Below are 17,501 nucleotides of genomic sequence, written 5' to 3' on the forward strand. Positions count from 1 at the left end.
ACGGCTGGAGGCGCATGAAGACGTGATGGTGCGCCGGGCCGGGGTCGCCGGAGTGATGGCCGGAGTGGAGGGAGAGGAGCGGGTGGCTGGGGCCCAGAGTTCACCGGTGTTGCAAGGGATCGGGGCGGCGAGGCTCGGTGGAGCCGATGGGGAAGCGGTTAGGGAGGTCGGCGGGGTGGAGGACGTCGGTGGGGGCGAGGATGGCCGGCAGCGAGGCGTCGGAGGTGGCCGACGAGGCAAAGACCGGGTGCGGGGCGACGCAGAGGGCTCGGGGCGAGCCCTGGTGGCTGCGAGGTTGGTAGGGAGAGGGAGAGAAGTGAGGGGGTAGGTGGGATTACGGTTGGGGTGGGGGTTTTTATACCCCAAGAGGTAGGGTGGGCCGGTTGGGCTGGCTAGGCTGGCCTAACGGGGGGGGGGGGGTTCTCTTTTTAGATAGTTTTCTGTTTTAGTTTTATTTTAATTTAGCAAACTTTAATGCTTTTAAAAATGTTGATTCATTCAACACAATTACCTATGCATTATTTGACACACTCAGAACATTTTAGTTTGTATGTTTGAAAACTTTTGCTGGTTGACTTGGTTTTGAATTTTGAATTCGCACGGGATAGAAACATCGCGAGATTAGCAATAGTAACTGTGGTGATGGGGCATCATTAGCGTAAGATTACTGTAGCTTAATTACAAAGATTACTGTAGCACAAATCCGGGAATGTCACACTAGTATAACCTGTTTTCTTGGTCGTTCTCCCTTTTATATCGAGATTATTACTCCGCATTGCATGTTTATTTCTTATAGCATGTTTTTGATTTTTTTTTTCTTCGGTTTTATTTGTTTATTTATTTTGCGTTTATGCTTATTTGTTTTCCAATATACTTTCGTGTTATGTTTTTTCTCAGTTTTCTTGGGTTTCCTTGTCATTTTCTTTCTTTTTCTTTCTATTTTGCACTGGTTTTTCTTTAGTTTTCATTGGTTATCTTTTGTTCTTTGTTTCTCGCCGGTCTTCTTTATCGTTTTTCATTGTTTTTTCCTTTTTTTTCTTTGATTTCTTTGATTTGTTATTGTTTCTTTCCTGCTTTTCAACGGGTTTTGCTTTCTTCTTTTTCTAATTCTTTGGTTTCTTTTGGTATCTTTCTTGTTTTTATCAGTTTTATTGGTTTTTTGTTTCTTTCATGGTGTTCACAATTTCATTTTTTGCACTTGTATCTTTTGTTTGCTTTTTCATTGCTTTCTTTTTGGTTTCATGATCTTTTATGTTTTTGTTTCTTTTGTTTTCATTCTACATTTCTCGTATACGTCAAGAGGTTTTTTTAAATAGTTTTTAATACTTTTTAAATATAAGTTTAACATTTTGGTGGTACATGAAACAAAAATTTTAGTACAAACAGTAACATTTTTCAAATACATGATCAACATTTTTTCTATACACACTTTAATATTTCTAAATGCTTGATTATTATTTTTTAAGTGAAAGATATATAATTTAATACATAGTAAATATTTATTCTATATATTTTTAAAAGAATTAAAAGATTGATTAACAGTGCCAAATTCCTGTTAAATATTTTCATAAATACTCGATTAACATTTTTTAAATACATGGTATACTTTATTCACAGGCTTTTCATATTTTTGTATAAATTTTGCATGGCCAATGACGGGCTGTGCCGGCATGCTCATGGGCCAGCCTGATTCGCCCGGACCGTTCGGGCAGCTATACCATGTAGTACTCTCTTCTAAAAAAAAAAAAGCTACACCATGTACTCGAAACAGAAAGAATGGTCATCAGGCCATTTCAACCGGCACCGCTTTGAGAATATCCTGCTCTTGTGGTAATCCCTGCCCAAAAGACACTAGCAGAGTACATCTGACCTCAAGACTTTGCAGAGATTAGCACCATGGATAATGGACCTCGAGAGACAGCATCAATAACAGAACGGGAAGACACACACAGAGATCCAGAGCGGAGCCCTGCATCTACTGCTCGATCTGGGGTTCTTCTTCTAGCGTGATGATTTGTTTCAAGAACATACACACATCCGAGGAGAGTTATGATCCAAACTCGTTGATATTCTTGTGGTGCACATCGATGGCGTGTCGTGTCGGCAGGAAGGCCACAGGCCAAAAGCTTCCCGGCCATGCTGCATAATGCAGAGCGAAATAGAGAACAGCAAAATCAGACACTCTTTCAGGAGCCTCTTTCAATCAGCAGCCAGCAATCTCAGGAAGCAAATGATCCAGTTCACACAAGTTACATGTAAAATTTCCTATTGTTTTCTTCAGTTACGCATCTAATTAATCGATACTATATCAACATAACGGCGGCGGCAGCAGCAGAAGGCCGTGGATGATACACAAGTAAGAAGACGGAAAGATGGCAAAAATTATCAGTCTATTTCCCGTGGATATGATGATGATGATGAACTTATTCACATTATCACATAAAGACAGAGTATCAGATATGGAGAACTTGTGGTAGTAAAACAGAGACCAAAAATCCAATTCTATCGAGATAGTAGAAGCACTTGGCAGTAGGCAGCCGCGCCGCCGCGTTAGTCCGGGAGCGGGGAGGAGGAAGGGGGAGTTGCGACGCATCCGAAGCCGGCAGCAGGCACCGCGATCAGAGGCGGAGCAGCGTGTCGCAGCGCCAGTCCATCTCGTCGGCGGCGGCCGCGGGGTCCGGCAGGTTCAGATCGAAGGGCAGCGAGGACGAGGACGAGGGGCGCGGAGGCGCGGCGGCCTCGTCTGCGGCGGCCCCGGACGCGCCGTCCTCGCACAGCGCGGACGAGGAGGAGCCGCAGTAGCTGCGGCAGTCCTCCTCGACGGCCGGGGCGCCGATCGCGGCTGCGGGGCGGAGGAGGATCCCGGCGGCCGGGACGCCGCCGCTCCAGGACTCGATCGTGCTGCTGTGGCTAGACGTGGCAGCGGCGGCCATCGCCGGCGCGGCGACGGGGGCGGGTGGCGCCGCGCGCGGGGGCGCCGCGGCGGGGGAGGCGGGGAAGTTGGTGCGCGCGGCGGCGCCGCGGAGGTTCCTGGCGGCTGCGTCGTAGGCGCGCGCGGCGGCCTCGGCGGAGTCGAAGGTGCCGAGCCAGATCGGGGTCTTCTTGGCCGGGTCGCGGATCTCGGCCGCGTACCGGCCCGACGGGCGCCGCCGCACCCCGCGGTACTTCACCTCGTCCCCCTCCAGCCCCGGCCCCGCAGGCGGCCTCGCGCGCCGCATCGCCCTCGCCTCGCCCCTCCCTACCCTCGGCGTCCTCCCTCTCGCTCGCCCCGTCTGGTGTGGGCTTTCTCGCTCGCGCTCGCGCTCGGCCTCCCTCGGCGACTCCACCGTGCGCGCCTTGTTTGTGTGTTTGGTCGGCAGCGGGCTGGCCGGCTGACGCGGCGGGCCCGCCCACGACCGGGCGTCGCGTCGGTTTGTTTATGATTATTATTCCATTCCAATCGACCGCGTCCACGTCCCCGTCCTCGGGTCGGGTGAGGTCGGGTCGTCACCCCCGCCCCGCGTCACCGCGACGCGTACCCACTCTCCCGGCCGCTGGTAGACTGACCGTCTGTCTGTCTGTCTGGTGGATGGACGGATTTTTCCCCTCCTTTCTGTGATGGACGGATGGGTGCGGAATCGCGGTGGTGGGCACGGTCGGCAGTAGCGCCGTCGGCCACTAGCGGGGCATATTCGTCGACGCTGCCGCCTCCCCCTGCCGGTGCGTGCCGTGCGGTCGATCTTTGGTTGCGCCATTTATTTTATTTTATTTATTTATTTATTATTTACGGGGATGGATTTTAAGCGCACGGCTTGTGGATGAGATTGCTGGGAGCCGACACCGCGACACATGGTAGCAGGTAGCGTCTGCCTTTTGCTGCCACACATGGATTCCTTCGGCTTCAGGAGGATCCTTCTTCCTTCTGATAAACTTCATTTCTGCAATTCTGAAACTGGCCAATCCATATATATGTTTTGCCAAAATTGCCCGAAAAATCGCAAGTTCTACTATGCTGTCCATGCATCCTGAATTCTCCAACCAAGCATCTATTCCGAACAGTGGTCAAACATGCATAGGCCACGGCAGTGCAGCACTGAAGACAAAACGAAAATGCCAATGCATCTCTGAACATTGTGTTACACGTTTCTCACTATTCCCACACACAAGGGCCGGCATGACCCTCTCACGCTTGCCTACTTCCATCATGAGTCATGGCAGCCGAACAGCACTTGAGGAACGAGTTGCCACTGACGAGAGGTCAGCAACAGGTTCACTGGTAAGGGTTGCTGAAGTTCTTGAGGAGGTCCGGGATGTCGTGCGCGAGCATGTCATCCACGGCCTGCACCATCTTGGGCTTTATCTTCTCGAACTTGTCGATGCTGTACCCGGCCAGCACCTGCTTGAAGTGCTCCACGTCGGGGAAGTCGCCCGCCGGAAGGTGGTACTCCCTCTGGACCTGTTTCCAACCAATACATCTCAGTCAGGCGTCAATGGAGCGAGCACATTGTGCAGAAAGGAGGCAGTTGTGAATCAAGATGCAAGCAAATCAACATTATGTGTCTGAAATTCATTTGATTTCACTTTGCGGCAGAAGAAGGGTATAACGGGTGGATCTTAGGGACGCAGTTTGTATGAATGTACCTTTGCAAACTCATCTTGCAAGTTGTCGATGAGTCGCTGTTGAGCCTTGGCTTTCCCAATCATTGCAGGCATCTCCTTCTTCAGCTGGCCAATTATGTAAGCATGGATCTTTGCAGCTCTGGCACGCTTGACAAACTCATTGACCTGTGCATGGAAATGGTGGGCCAGTCACGTTGAAATTCTGCAGTTCATAAAAGAATTTCATACATATGATGCATTACTTACCCGACGATCACAAGCCTTCTTAGGTATGTCTTTCAGGTCAGCAAGGAGATCCTCTTGCTCTTTCTCAAACAATTCCTTTCCAATTGGCCCAACAGCTGATTCATTCACAGGTTTGTCATTAAACGACCTGCAGATATTAGTTTCAGCGTGAGTCACTTCTGCACTAACTGTGTACTGGATTCACACTACATTTTGTTCTTCCAGAAATATTTTAAGTGTAGATTTTTTTCCCATTGGCAGTATATTAGAGCTGTACAATCTTCAGTCTCCAGAAGTAATATAAGATTACTAAAGCATTACAGCATTATTACAGAGAACATGGTGATAGAGAATAGAAGACAAGTATTACCCAATGTAGACACGCATAACCTCAGGAGTATTTAGAACTTTCCCAAGGGACCACATCAGTGCACCGTACACTCTCATAAGCTGCACCATACATAAGGGATTTTTTTGATTCAGATAATCATGTGTACCGAATTACACATAGGAAGAAAAATAGCAGGTCCATGCAAATAGATTGCAAGAAAAACATATACCTGCTGAGTGTCAACTTGGTCTGCCTTGTTCAGCACCACACGTATTTTGTCTTCATTCCCACGTAAAGAAGAAATGACACGCTTGAATTCATCGCTGATATCAAGCTTGTGAGGATCAAACAGTAGAAGAATAACATCGCACTTTGCAGCAAACCATGAAGTTACACCAGTGAAATCATAACTACGCTGGGTCCTTTGCTTTTCACCAGAGAGAACACCAGGAGTGTCAACAAACGTGATATGATCTAGTAGCTTCAAAAAACAAGGCAACTATCAGTGTCTGGAATGATTGTCTCACATGTATTAGTATGTCAATTAATGCTTACAGGATGTGGCATCTGAGAGCATTCAAACTTTGATAGGAATGCACCCCCAAATGTCGTAAGACCATTGAAAGGCATATCGGCTTGGACTGCAATTGTATTGCCAGGAACAGTCCTTTCATCAGATCCTGACTGATGTGGGGAAAGAATATGAGAGATCAATGGGATAAATACGAGTACATTAACAATAGAAGAAAATAGGAAATGCAAATTGATTGGATTTTTTATGTCAACTGTCAGGAACATCCTGTCTCAAAAAAAGTGCATAAATATTCTACACATGTGCATCAAAACTATAGCCATTAAAGGATTTTTTTTAATGAAATGTGGGATAAACAAAACAGCAGTAGTCTTCTGTGTCCCATTGTATTTCAGAAAACTACGAACACAACACCGTTGTGATCAAAAAATCTTCTCAAACTCCTGGGTTATTACCAAGTTACGTGTTTATTACCAGCTCTCATCAACTCATGCTTTTGCTGACATAGAAACAAAAGCAACTAATAAATCCTCACATCATGCTACAAAATTGATGAAGCTGGGCAAAACAGACACTACTGTTATTGGTCTATATCTGTATCCCATCTTTGTTTCTTACAAAAGAAAGAGCTGATGCTTTCCAATCAACATAAATAATTCAGTTAACACTGAAAAGCAAGCATTAGGAGTAAATATGCTCAAGCAATAATTATCTGAAAAATCTCTTATCCTTGCTGCATGTACATAAATATTCATGCAACACTTACCATCACAACTACAAATCTGTCAGTAGTGGGCTCTGGTCCGATATGAGCTCCTGCGTTTCGAAAGGCCAATTAAAGTTGCAGTCTGATGTTATAGAGAAACGTACCACCAAAATAGATGGTGTGGGTAAAATGAAACTCAGGTTTTCTGTTTTAAATAAAGCCCCAAACCTGGGAAGTTTGTTTTTAACAGGTGCTTAATGAATGTTGTTTTCCCTGTAGAATATTGACCCAAGAGCATAACCATTGGCTTCGCATCGAAGTCACTGTTTGTCTGAAATATGGAAGAATAAATGCAATCACATGAAAGTAATGACTCAATAAGACAATCAGGATGCAAGAAGATGGGGTTGAGAACATTGTGATCTGTAAATCATAGGGAAACTAGGGTTTAAACGGAAGTCTATACCAGCAATGGAGAGGCAAAATCATTGAACCGGTATGCAACTTCTAAAGGCTTCAGTTTTTCGATGTACAGTCTTTTCAAGCCATCAATTACAGAAGTAACAGCAGTCAGGGGCGTTTGAATCTACAAAGCACCAAAGAAAGAAACTGTGATGAATGCATGCTCTAATTGGCAAAGCCAACTTCTATGATTAAATGAGGTACAGTTGTTTAGTTAATAACGAAGACAGAAAATTAATATGTGCTGCAATGACAAAGTTACTGAAAATGGAAACATCACACGTAAGTCGGGTACCTTCTTTGATGATTTGGAACTGAACCAGCTGTTTGTAGAAGGTGCTTGCACCTGAGAGGTGCCTGAACACAACAAAATGATTAGCATCATACAGGACTTTATTAACATGATTTACCACGGGGAAAGGGGGCAGGATGATTACCATTTTCTTGTGGGCGAACTACATTCACAATAGCCATTGATCTCTAAAAAAGAAATACCAATTGCAAAATACCATGTTAGTATGAGAGGCAGTAAATGCACTTGAATGACACAGGATTATCTGCACATCTAATAAACTTACAGCAAGCAGTTCATCAAGACCTTTCATCACAGGAGGATCGAAGCTACTCAGATCTGCAAACACAAGCACAAGCCATCCAATTCAAACATCACACACAGATGAACTCAGCAGACATAAAAACAGATGAGGCGCAGTTCACAGCCCACATCATAACAAGGTGCCACCAACCTTCACGCTTGAGACTGTCCTGGGTGATCTCGTTGCCCGCTTGAGCCAGAGACACGAGCTGCAGATTGCAACAGACGAAACCATCAACACTGCACAGTCACATCTCCTACTACCAGCAGCACAGATTGCTACGACGCGTCTAAACAGAGAGGGCAAGGGTGTGCAAACCTGCATCGCGGCCGCGAACTCGCCGAAGCCGAGGTACCCCTGACGCTTGGAGTCAGCAATCGCCCAAACCTTGAATCGACCGACAACGGACTAGTTAGTTAGGCCCCCATTCAGCAGCGGCATCTCGAGGTATCGGCGGGCGGTTCACTCACCTGCTTGAGGTCGGCGCGGGAGAGGCCGGACATGGCGAAGAACTTGGTGGCGTCGGCGCCCGTGACGCGCCCGTCTCCATCTGCAAGGACAGCCGGGGACGCGGCCACCGGGGAATCAGCGAGGCGTTGGCCATCTCCCTCCCAATCCTTCGATTTGGGGGGCGCTGGTGGTGGGAACCGCGAAGGCTGCGAGGACACGCACCTGGGTCGGCGAGGGCGAACCAGTCGGCGTAGATCCTCTGGTGCTCCTTGGAGCAGCCCAGGGAGGCGACGGACCGCGCGATCTCCATCCACGGTCTCCCTCCTCGCGTCGGCGGCGGCGGCGGCTGACGCGAGCAGCAGCGGCAGCAGGAGTGGACAAACGGAAACCTCACGGGGTGCGGGTGCGGATGCGGATGCTCGTCTCTTCTCCCCCTCTTAGGCGTGGAATGGGGAGGCATTTGAAATCGGGGACCCCCCCACCCTGCCCTACCGAGCACGCGCCCCGGCGAATTTTTTCAGTTTCTTTAATGGGGCTGGACGCTCCCCTTTATTTTAGGCTGGACCGGTGCTCGGAATTATTTGGTGTTCGGCCCATAGAAGGCCTGTTAGGCCTGTGTCAATGCATCATCTTTTAACATCGTAATTATATGCATAATAAAACATAAAAAACAACTAGTATAATATATTATATTGTATGTTTTTATCTAAATTTAATGATTTTTGGCTCATGTATGCATGTGATTGGGTATGTTTTTTTTGCCTATGATCATGTGTCAATGTTGTACAACCCCATTATCCTTTTTCACTAAATACAGCATCACATAAATAAAATACCTATAAAATCGCGTTAAAAGACTTGCATTGACATTGGCTCTAGGTGAGTTGTATGGTTTTTTTTGTTCACTCGGGCTGAATGTATGAACGGAAGAATGGTAAAATGGCTCCCCCAGTAACTTGTTTTGCTACACTAGTTTAGAGGTGGGTAGACATGTGTGGCTAGGTGTTCCTCCGGATCACCTCTTGAATAAAGTGTGCTATTTTACTAAAAAGTAACTTTTTTGCTAAAAAGGAGTAACAAACAAACAAAAAATCTTACTTGCTCAAAAATAAAGATCCTTAAACCCCGTTTGGATGTTCATATTGGTGCCCTCATAATCGATTTGGTATTCTGGAAATTACAATTCTAACATCCCTCGTTAACACCTACAGTAACCCTGTCATTAAGCAGCAGTAATCTCGGTGGTGAAGTTGCAATTACCTCTTTTGCTTAAGCCAAGCTATTTTGCTAAACAATGTTTGATCATTTTGGAATCATATCTCTTTTCAAAAAAAATTGAAATTCAAAATTCATTTAATATGCGGTTTAAATATTTTGGCAAACCTCAAAACTTAAATCATGGTTGGCTTTCAAATATTTCCTAAATATTTATAAAATATGAACCAACATTTTATAAAGTATCTAAGTGCCTCAAAACAATTATGGCGGTGGCCAAAACCATTATTTAATTGTCTTTTGATTTGTGAAAAATCCCAAACTTTTCAAATGGGCCCCAAATTTTTTATGGCAGTGTCTAATATTGCAATACAAATATTTTGCCAAGTGGCATTTTTACAAAAGTCTTTTAGTGCTAAAATTAATTCAAACAAAAGCAATTATTTAGAAAACAGAAATTAAATTAAAAAGGAACACCCCCCCTGTGCCTTGGACCTTAGGCCACGGGGGTACCCCGGGCCGGCCCAAACCCGCTCTGCCACGGTCGTCCCCCACCTTGCTACAGTGGGGCGACCGAGGCAACGCCCGTGCGTCGCCGTCAACCCCCCTCGTCGCTCGCTGTTATAGCATCGCGGGGTGGATAAGACCACCCGAGTCGTCCCCTTCCTCACCCCCGAACCCTAGATCGCCTCGCCCTCTTCCGCTTGTGTTGCCTCATGTCGTTGCTGCTTCAGCCGGCTCCAGCCACCCCAGCTCCTCTCGCTGGTCGGCATGGAAGCGCGCGAGCGGCCTCGTCCGAACGCACGTCGCCGCATCGCGAACAACCCCCTCTAAGCGAATCTCGAACGCCTCCCAAACGCGTCGTCGCGGATTTTGATCCTCGGCGATGCTCCGATCACCGGAGCTGACCTGGCCGGCCAGGTGGGCCCTCTCGATCACCGGCAAGGGGGCCCGTGGACCTAGTTGACGACCTAGTGAACCGTGCTGACTAGGCGCCCACAACCACTGACATGTGGGCTACTCCCCCTAATTAGATGATATTTCTGTATAACAGTTATACTAATCTAATCAGGTTATGACATGTGGGTCCCCTGTTAATTAATCTATTTAAAGTTAAAATTAAACACTAGTTAACCCATTGTCCATCACACGTGGGGCCAAAGTGTGAGGGTTGACCTGAGATAGCTGGTTGATGTCACCCTGATGTCATGCTCGTGCAATAAATGGATTTTCAAATTAAATTAAATCTGTTTATTTCAGAATATTATTTAAAACTTTCAAAAATCATATAAATTAATCCGTAAGTGAGATGAATATAATTTATATATGAAAGTTGATCAGAAAAATCCAATGAATCTGAATAGCTTGTCCGTTCATCTTTCACATGCCTCTAGCATGATGAACATGTGCATTTTGTGTTAGGCCCATCTGTGCGGTAATAGCCAAAGACCCGGGAAATATCGTCAGATATTTTCTCGCTCCGTGTGTAACGTGTAGTACTACGTTAACTCATCCCTAGCACTACGTATTGTCATGTCATGCATCGTGATGCATCTGCTTATGTCACACCGTGTGTTTGTACCACTTTGCGATGCTATGACTTGAGTTATAAAAATTTGGACCAATTAAAACTTTTTGTGAGCTTGTGATGTTTGATTTGGTTGCTATATGTTTGAGTGCTTGATTGTGTTTTAAATCACAAAAATTCTCCTTCTCCCAAGACTCATCTCCTTGACCCAAACCTTTGCCCAATGATCATGCCATGTGTATATCACTTAAAACTATTTTTATATAATATTACTTTTACCAAAAAGGCATTTATTTAATTTAAACATTTAAAAATCCCTCAATTAAGGTTTGTACTACACGTCCTCAAATTAGGGGAGATGTTTTGCCCCAAATATATTATTTGGGTCCTATTATCAAAAGGACTTCTAAAAACCACAAAATATTTATTTTAAAACATATTTTCCTATTTTATTTAAATACATTTTTCTGAGGCCAAAAATGGTCTTTTATTGGAAAAATATATTTTAATTATTTAAAAATATTTGAGAAAATTTAGGGAAACTCAATGAAAATATATGTTCCATATATAAGAGTTTCAACACTCCGTCATGTTCCAAGTATTGGACAAACCCCTCCAAAATTCTTTGTGACTATTTCAAGATTTTGAAATATTTTCATAGGAAATAATCTCAAATAATTTCAGAAAAAATCTAGCAAGTAAAACATGATATATGTGGTGCTCTTGCCAAGTTTAATCCCAATACAAATTGATTTGACTCACGAAAATATTCCAAAACCCTCCCTGTACAGAACCAAACTTGAGAAAATCAACATTGTCAAGTTTCTCCTATGGCTTTCAAACTTTGCAGGAGTGATCTAATCCCCAAATAATGATGTTACACCAAGTGGTGCATTAGGGGGAATAGTTTTGCATGGCTAGATCTACAGAAATCCAATTCTCTTGATTTCTAGGGTTTACCAAGTTTTGCATGAGCTCAAAGTTGGTGATCAAGCCTATTCCTATATACCATTTGACCCTGGTAAATGTCGTAGCCAGTGGAGTCATCCAACGAGCCAAAACCAACATCATACACCTTCTGCCCAATTGTAAAAGTCATTGTTTACACGAACTAACTTGTTCTCCTTCACCCCAACTTTCTACCACCTCATCTCCTAGAACCGTTGCACCCCGAGTAGAAAACCCAGCGTAGCAGCTCAATCATAGAAGGGTGAAAATCCCCATTTACCTCTGTGGACAGCTTATGACCCACAAGTATAGCGGATCAATCATAGTCCTTTCAATAAGTAAGAATGTCGAACCCAATGAAGAGCAGAAGAAAATGATGACCAATTTTCACTTTTCAGCAAGGTATTCTCTACAAATGTTGGAAATAACAGTGATAGATAGTTTTGTAGCAAGGTGATTCACAACAAGTGACAAGTAACAATAGTAGAAAAGGTGCAGGAAGGTAGCCCAATCCTTTTTACAACAAAGGACATGCCTGAAAGTTCTCTTATATAAAGCAAGTGCTCCCGAGGACACCTGTGAATTTTTGTCTAGTCATGTTCATCATATTAAGTTGATTCGCGTTTGCTACTTTGATAATTTGATATGTGGGTGGACCGACGCTAAGGTGTTGTTCTTACTTGAACTAACAACCTACTTATGATTAACCCCTCTCACAAGCATCTGAAACTACGAAAGAAGAATTAAGATAAATCTAACCATAGCATGAAACATGTGGATCCAAATTAGCCCCTTATGAAGCAACACATAAACTGGGGTTTAAGATTCTGTCACTCTCGCAACCCATCGTCTACTTGTTACTCCACAATGACTTCCTTTAGGCCCATAACACGGCTAAGTGTCATGTAGTCGACGTTCACATGACACCACTAAAGGAAGTAACAACATACATATCATCAAAATATCGAACGAATGCCAGCTTTATATGATTACTCATCACCAGACTTATCGCATGTCCTCAGGAACAATATTAACTACTCACACCTCATCAACATGTCCAACACCAGATGTGTAACAAATATTATCGAGGATCTGAACATTATGTCTTCCACCAAGTAATCCAACTAGCATCAACTGCATGAACATTATGTCTTCCACCAAGTAATCCAACTAGCATCAACTACACGATGTAATTAACACAACTAGCAACCCACACATACCAATCTGAGGTTTTGAGATAAAGATTGAATACACGAGATGAACTAGGGTTGAAGGTGAGATGGTGCGGGTGAACATGTTGATGAAGATTGGTCCTCCCATGAAGGAGGAAGCGTTGGTGATGATGATGGCTTTGATTTCCCCCTCACGGAGAGGAATTCTTCTGGCATAATTGCTTTGCCCGAGAGCAAAAGGGCCTCTGCCCAGGTTTTTGCCTTGAGACGGCGGCGCTTCATCCCGAAATTTATGTCTTGATTTTTTAGGGTAAAACACACCATATAGGAGAAGAGGGGTGTCGGAGGACCAACAGGGGCCCCACAAGCTATCAGGTCGCGACCTGGGGGCGACGTGATGGCTTGTGCCCACGTGGCTGCCCTTTGCGGTGTATTTTTGGCACAATAATTCTTATATATTCCAAAAAATTCTCCATGTAGTTTAAGGTCGTTTGGAGCAACTTGATTTTTCTTCCTTTTTCTCAGTTTCTCGGTCTAGAATTCCAGTTTCGAGATACTTTCCTCTTCATAATGTACCTTGCATATTCAGAGCGAAAAGACATAAGAATTATATAATAACAGGGAATAATAGACAATAATAAGACAAATATCAATGAAGATTCATGAGGAGAAATGGACGTATCAACAATCCATGTCGACCTCTTTCTCTCTGCTCTTTCCAACTTGAGGCTTTCCGAGAGCTTCCCATGCCATATTCCTATTGTTTATCCCACCTTGCAACTCCCAGACGCAAGAGGACGCGTCAGAGTGCGCCAAAGGCACGGTCATGCCGGCCAAAAACATGCTCTGGAGCGCGCTACATGACAAGGCACAAGCTTTGACCTCCTGCCCTGCCCATACCTTCTATCACTGGGATATAGAAACTCGCCAAGTTGAACACACCACATCGCACCCCTCTCACTGAAGAAATACCAACCTACTTGGCCAAAGCAATTCAATAGATCGGAGAGAATTACGAAGCTATGATGATCATGCAAATAAGAATTGTAATAATTTAAGATTCAAATACTTTTCATGAATAATCTGAACATAAACCCACAATTCATCGGATCCCAACAAACACAGCATACAAAAGAATTACATCGGATAGATCAAAGCAAAGATGTGTTGATCATTGTATTTAAGATCAAGATCAAGATCAAGATCAAGAGAGAGAGAGAGAGCCATCTAGATACTAACTACAGACCCGTAGGTGTGTGGTGAACTACTCACACATCATCATGAGAACATCAAGGTTGATGTAGAGGCCCTCCGCGATTGATCCCCCTCCGACGGGGTGCCGGAACGGAGCTCCAGGTGGGGTCGCCGTGGAACACCGACTCGCGACGGCATAAAAAGTGTTTGGCGATTATCTTTAGATTTTTTGGAAATTTTATGAATTTATAGGCTACAGAACAAAGCAAGAGGGGCCACACTAGAGGCACAAGCCATCAAGCCCCCCTGCTGCTGCTCCTTGTTGGATTGTGGGCCCCTCTTGTGATTTCAGGTTTCCTACTAAAGCTTAGAGGTCTTCTTTTGGTCGAGAAAAAAATTATAAAAAAGTTTCTTGTCAATTGGACTTCGTTTGGTACTGAAAATCTGAAAAATAAAAACATGCACAAAACAACAATGACTAATGGTGGTTCACATTTTATTCATGGTGCTTTTTCATAAGTTGCTTGCTAGATATGATGTTAACCACAGAATTGCATATCCCTATCATCCTCAATCTAGTGGTCAACTAGAATTAACCAATAGAGAAATAAAATTAATATTTCAAAAGATGGTTAATAGGTCCTGAAAGAATTGGACTAACAAATTAGATGATGCATTGTGGGCCTACAAAACAGCTTATAAAAATCCTATGGGTATGTCTCCTTCTAAAATGGTTTGTGGAAAAGCATATTATTTACCTCTTGAGTTAGAACATAAATCTTATTGGGCAATTAAACAACTCAACTATGGTTTCAAACTTGCTCGTGAGAAGTGGTTATTTGACATTAGCTCATTAGATGAATGGGGAACCCAAGCTTATGAAAATGCCAAACTATTCAAAGAAAAGGTTAAAATATGGCATGGCAAAAGAATCCAAAAGCGAGAATTCAAAGTCGGTGAATATGTTCTATTGTACAATTCTCATCTTAGATTTTTTTGCACGAAAACTTCTCTCCAAATGGGAAGGACCATATTGTTGGGGAACGTTGCATGGGAAACAAAAAATTTCCTACGCACACGAAGACCTATCATGGTGATGATCATCTACCAGAGGGAGATCAGATCCACATACCCTTGTAGATCGCTAAGCGGGGAGCGTTAAGAAACGCGGTTGATGTAGTGGAACGTCTTTGCGATCCAAATTCCACCGTCCCACGATCCGTCCCGATCTAGCACCGAACGGACGGCACCTCCGCGTTCAGCACACTTACAACTCAATGACGATCTCCGCCTTCTTGATCCAGAAAGAGAGACGAAGAGGTAGCTGAAATCTCCGGCAGCACGACGGCATGGCGGTGATGATGGTGGATCTACTCCGGCACGGCTTTGCCGTTCTATACGGATCTAGCTACGAGGTGTCACGAAGTAGTGGAGGGAGAGAGGTTTGCACAAAGGCTTGAGTTGCAAAAACCCTAAAACCCTCCACTATATATAAGAGGAACCAAGGGGTGGTTGGCTTGCCTCCTACTCCAAGGAGGAGCTTCGGCCGAGGCAAGGAGGGAGGAGTCCTCCTCCAATTCGGTTTGGTGGAGGACTCCTTCCTATCTTGTCCACCTCCTTCTTTTTTTCCTTTTTCCTTCTTTATTATTGCTTTGGCCGAAATAGCCTTATTGGGCTGGCCTCACGAGCCCACTAAGGGCTGGTGCGCCACCCATGGGCCTATTTGGTTCTCTCCCGGGTGGGTGGCCCCTCCCGGTAAAACCCCGGAACCCATCCGTCACTCCGCGTACTTTACCGGTAATGCCCGAAATCTTTCCGGAAGCCAAATGCAACAATCCTATATATCAATCTTCGTTTCCGGACCATTTCGGAGACACTCGTGACATTCGGGATCTCATCCGGGCTCCGAACAACATTCAATTACCAACACCAATAATTTAACTATATCGAAATCATCACCGAACCTTAAGTGTGCAGACCCTGCAGGTTCGGGAACTATGTTGAGATGACTGAGACATTCTCCGGTAAATATCCAATAACGGGACCTGGACATCCATATTGGATCCTACATATTCTACGAAGATCTTATCGGTTGAACCTCTATGTCAAGGATTAAAACAATCCCGTATATCATTTCCTTTGTCCTTCGGTATGTTACTTGCCCGAGATTTGATCGTCGGTATCGCCATACCTATTTCAATCTAATTATCGGCAAGTCTCTTTACTCGTTCCGTAATACAAAATCCCGTGGCTAACTCTTTAGTCACATTGCTTGCAAGGATTATTTGTGATGTTGTATTACCGAGTGGGCCCCGAGATACCTCCCTGTCACACGGAGTGACAAATCTCAGTCTTGATCCATGCTAACTCAACGGACACCTTCGGAGATGCATGTAGAGTACCTTTATAGTCACCCAATAACGTTGCGACGTTTGATACACACAAGGCATTCCTCCGGTGTCAGTGAGTTACATTATTTCATGGTCATAGGAATGTATACTTGAAATGCAGAAAACAATAGCAATAAAATGACACGATCATATGCTACATTTATAGTTTGGTTCTTGTCCATCACATCATTCTCCTAATGATGTGATCCCGTCATCAAGTGACAACACTTGTCTATGGCTAGGAAACCTTAACCATCCTTGACCAACATGCTAGTCAACTAGAGGCTCACTAGGGACATTGTTTTGTCTATATATCCACACATGCATTTATGTTTCCATTCAATACAATTATAGCATGGATAATAAACGATTATCTTGAAACAGGAAATATAATAATAACTATTTTATTATTGCCTCTAGTGCATATTTCCAACACATATATCATTGAAGAAGTTTATCGGTCTGGAGCCGTTAAGATCAATAATCCCAAACGCACTAACCGAAGATAGTCAATGGACAAAGTATAAAGCACTATATTTCAGGTACACCTATTAATGTTGAAACAAATATTATTCAAACCATGACACCGGAGGAACACATAAAGGAGACCTTCCAAAACACTCCAGAACCCTTAAAAGGAAAGGGTATGTGATATCGTAAGTAAACAGACTCCAAAAAATCCGCAAAAATTTTATGTTAGTTTTGGAATATTAGAAAAAAATAGGAAACTGATAAACACATGGGAAGGCAACCCAGGTGCCCACTAGGCACCACGGTGTCCAGCTCCCCTGGCGCAGCCTGATAGGTAGTGGCCCCCTCCAACACCTTGGCTCCGTTTTCTTGTGGGACAGGTATTTCCCTGTATAAAAAATATTTATATATCTCCCGATGATTTGACCCTAGTATCACGGAGAAATCCTCTGCTCATCTTTTGTGCTTATTTTTCTATCAGAACTATCAAGTCGGGCATCATGTCTTCTCCCTCCTCCAACCGCGTAGAAGAGGATGCTTTGCTAACGAAGATGGAACTGGGGAATGAGGAACCAGTAGGAGCCACCAAGGAGAACATGGCAAGGAAGTCAAGGGGGATCAAGCTCGAGAAGAAGGGCAGGCCATGTCGACAAAGGACGAGGAGGAAGAAGATTGCCTCCAA

At 44.3% G+C, this 17,501-nt stretch overlaps 2 protein-coding genes across 2 annotated transcripts; both read right to left on the minus strand.

The window, feature by feature from the left end:
- Positions 1-2,373: 2,373 nt before the first annotated feature.
- Positions 2,374-3,400, minus strand: LOC123401654 (ethylene-responsive transcription factor 3-like). Its single transcript, XM_045095499.1, has one exon. It carries the CDS (start codon positions 3,216-3,218, stop codon positions 2,619-2,621), a length of 600 nt encoding a protein of 199 aa, XP_044951434.1. The 5' UTR covers positions 3,219-3,400; the 3' UTR covers positions 2,374-2,618.
- A 523-nt stretch (positions 3,401-3,923) lies between these two features.
- Positions 3,924-8,328, minus strand: LOC123401653 (EH domain-containing protein 1-like). The gene is made up of 16 exons (XM_045095498.1): positions 8,124-8,328; positions 7,922-8,001; positions 7,770-7,838; positions 7,602-7,659; positions 7,434-7,486; positions 7,293-7,335; positions 7,151-7,212; positions 6,860-6,979; positions 6,622-6,724; positions 6,454-6,503; positions 5,711-5,839; positions 5,385-5,636; positions 5,195-5,274; positions 4,846-4,972; positions 4,621-4,764; positions 3,924-4,435 (listed from the first exon to the last, which is right to left on the minus strand). Exons 1-16 carry the CDS (start codon positions 8,209-8,211, stop codon positions 4,250-4,252), a joined length of 1,644 nt encoding a protein of 547 aa, XP_044951433.1. The 5' UTR covers positions 8,212-8,328; the 3' UTR covers positions 3,924-4,249.
- Positions 8,329-17,501: the final 9,173 nt, after the last annotated feature.

Source organism: Hordeum vulgare, chromosome 6H, assembly GCF_904849725.1.
Source record: "Hordeum vulgare subsp. vulgare chromosome 6H, MorexV3_pseudomolecules_assembly, whole genome shotgun sequence".
NCBI lineage: Eukaryota > Viridiplantae > Streptophyta > Magnoliopsida > Poales > Poaceae > Hordeum > Hordeum vulgare.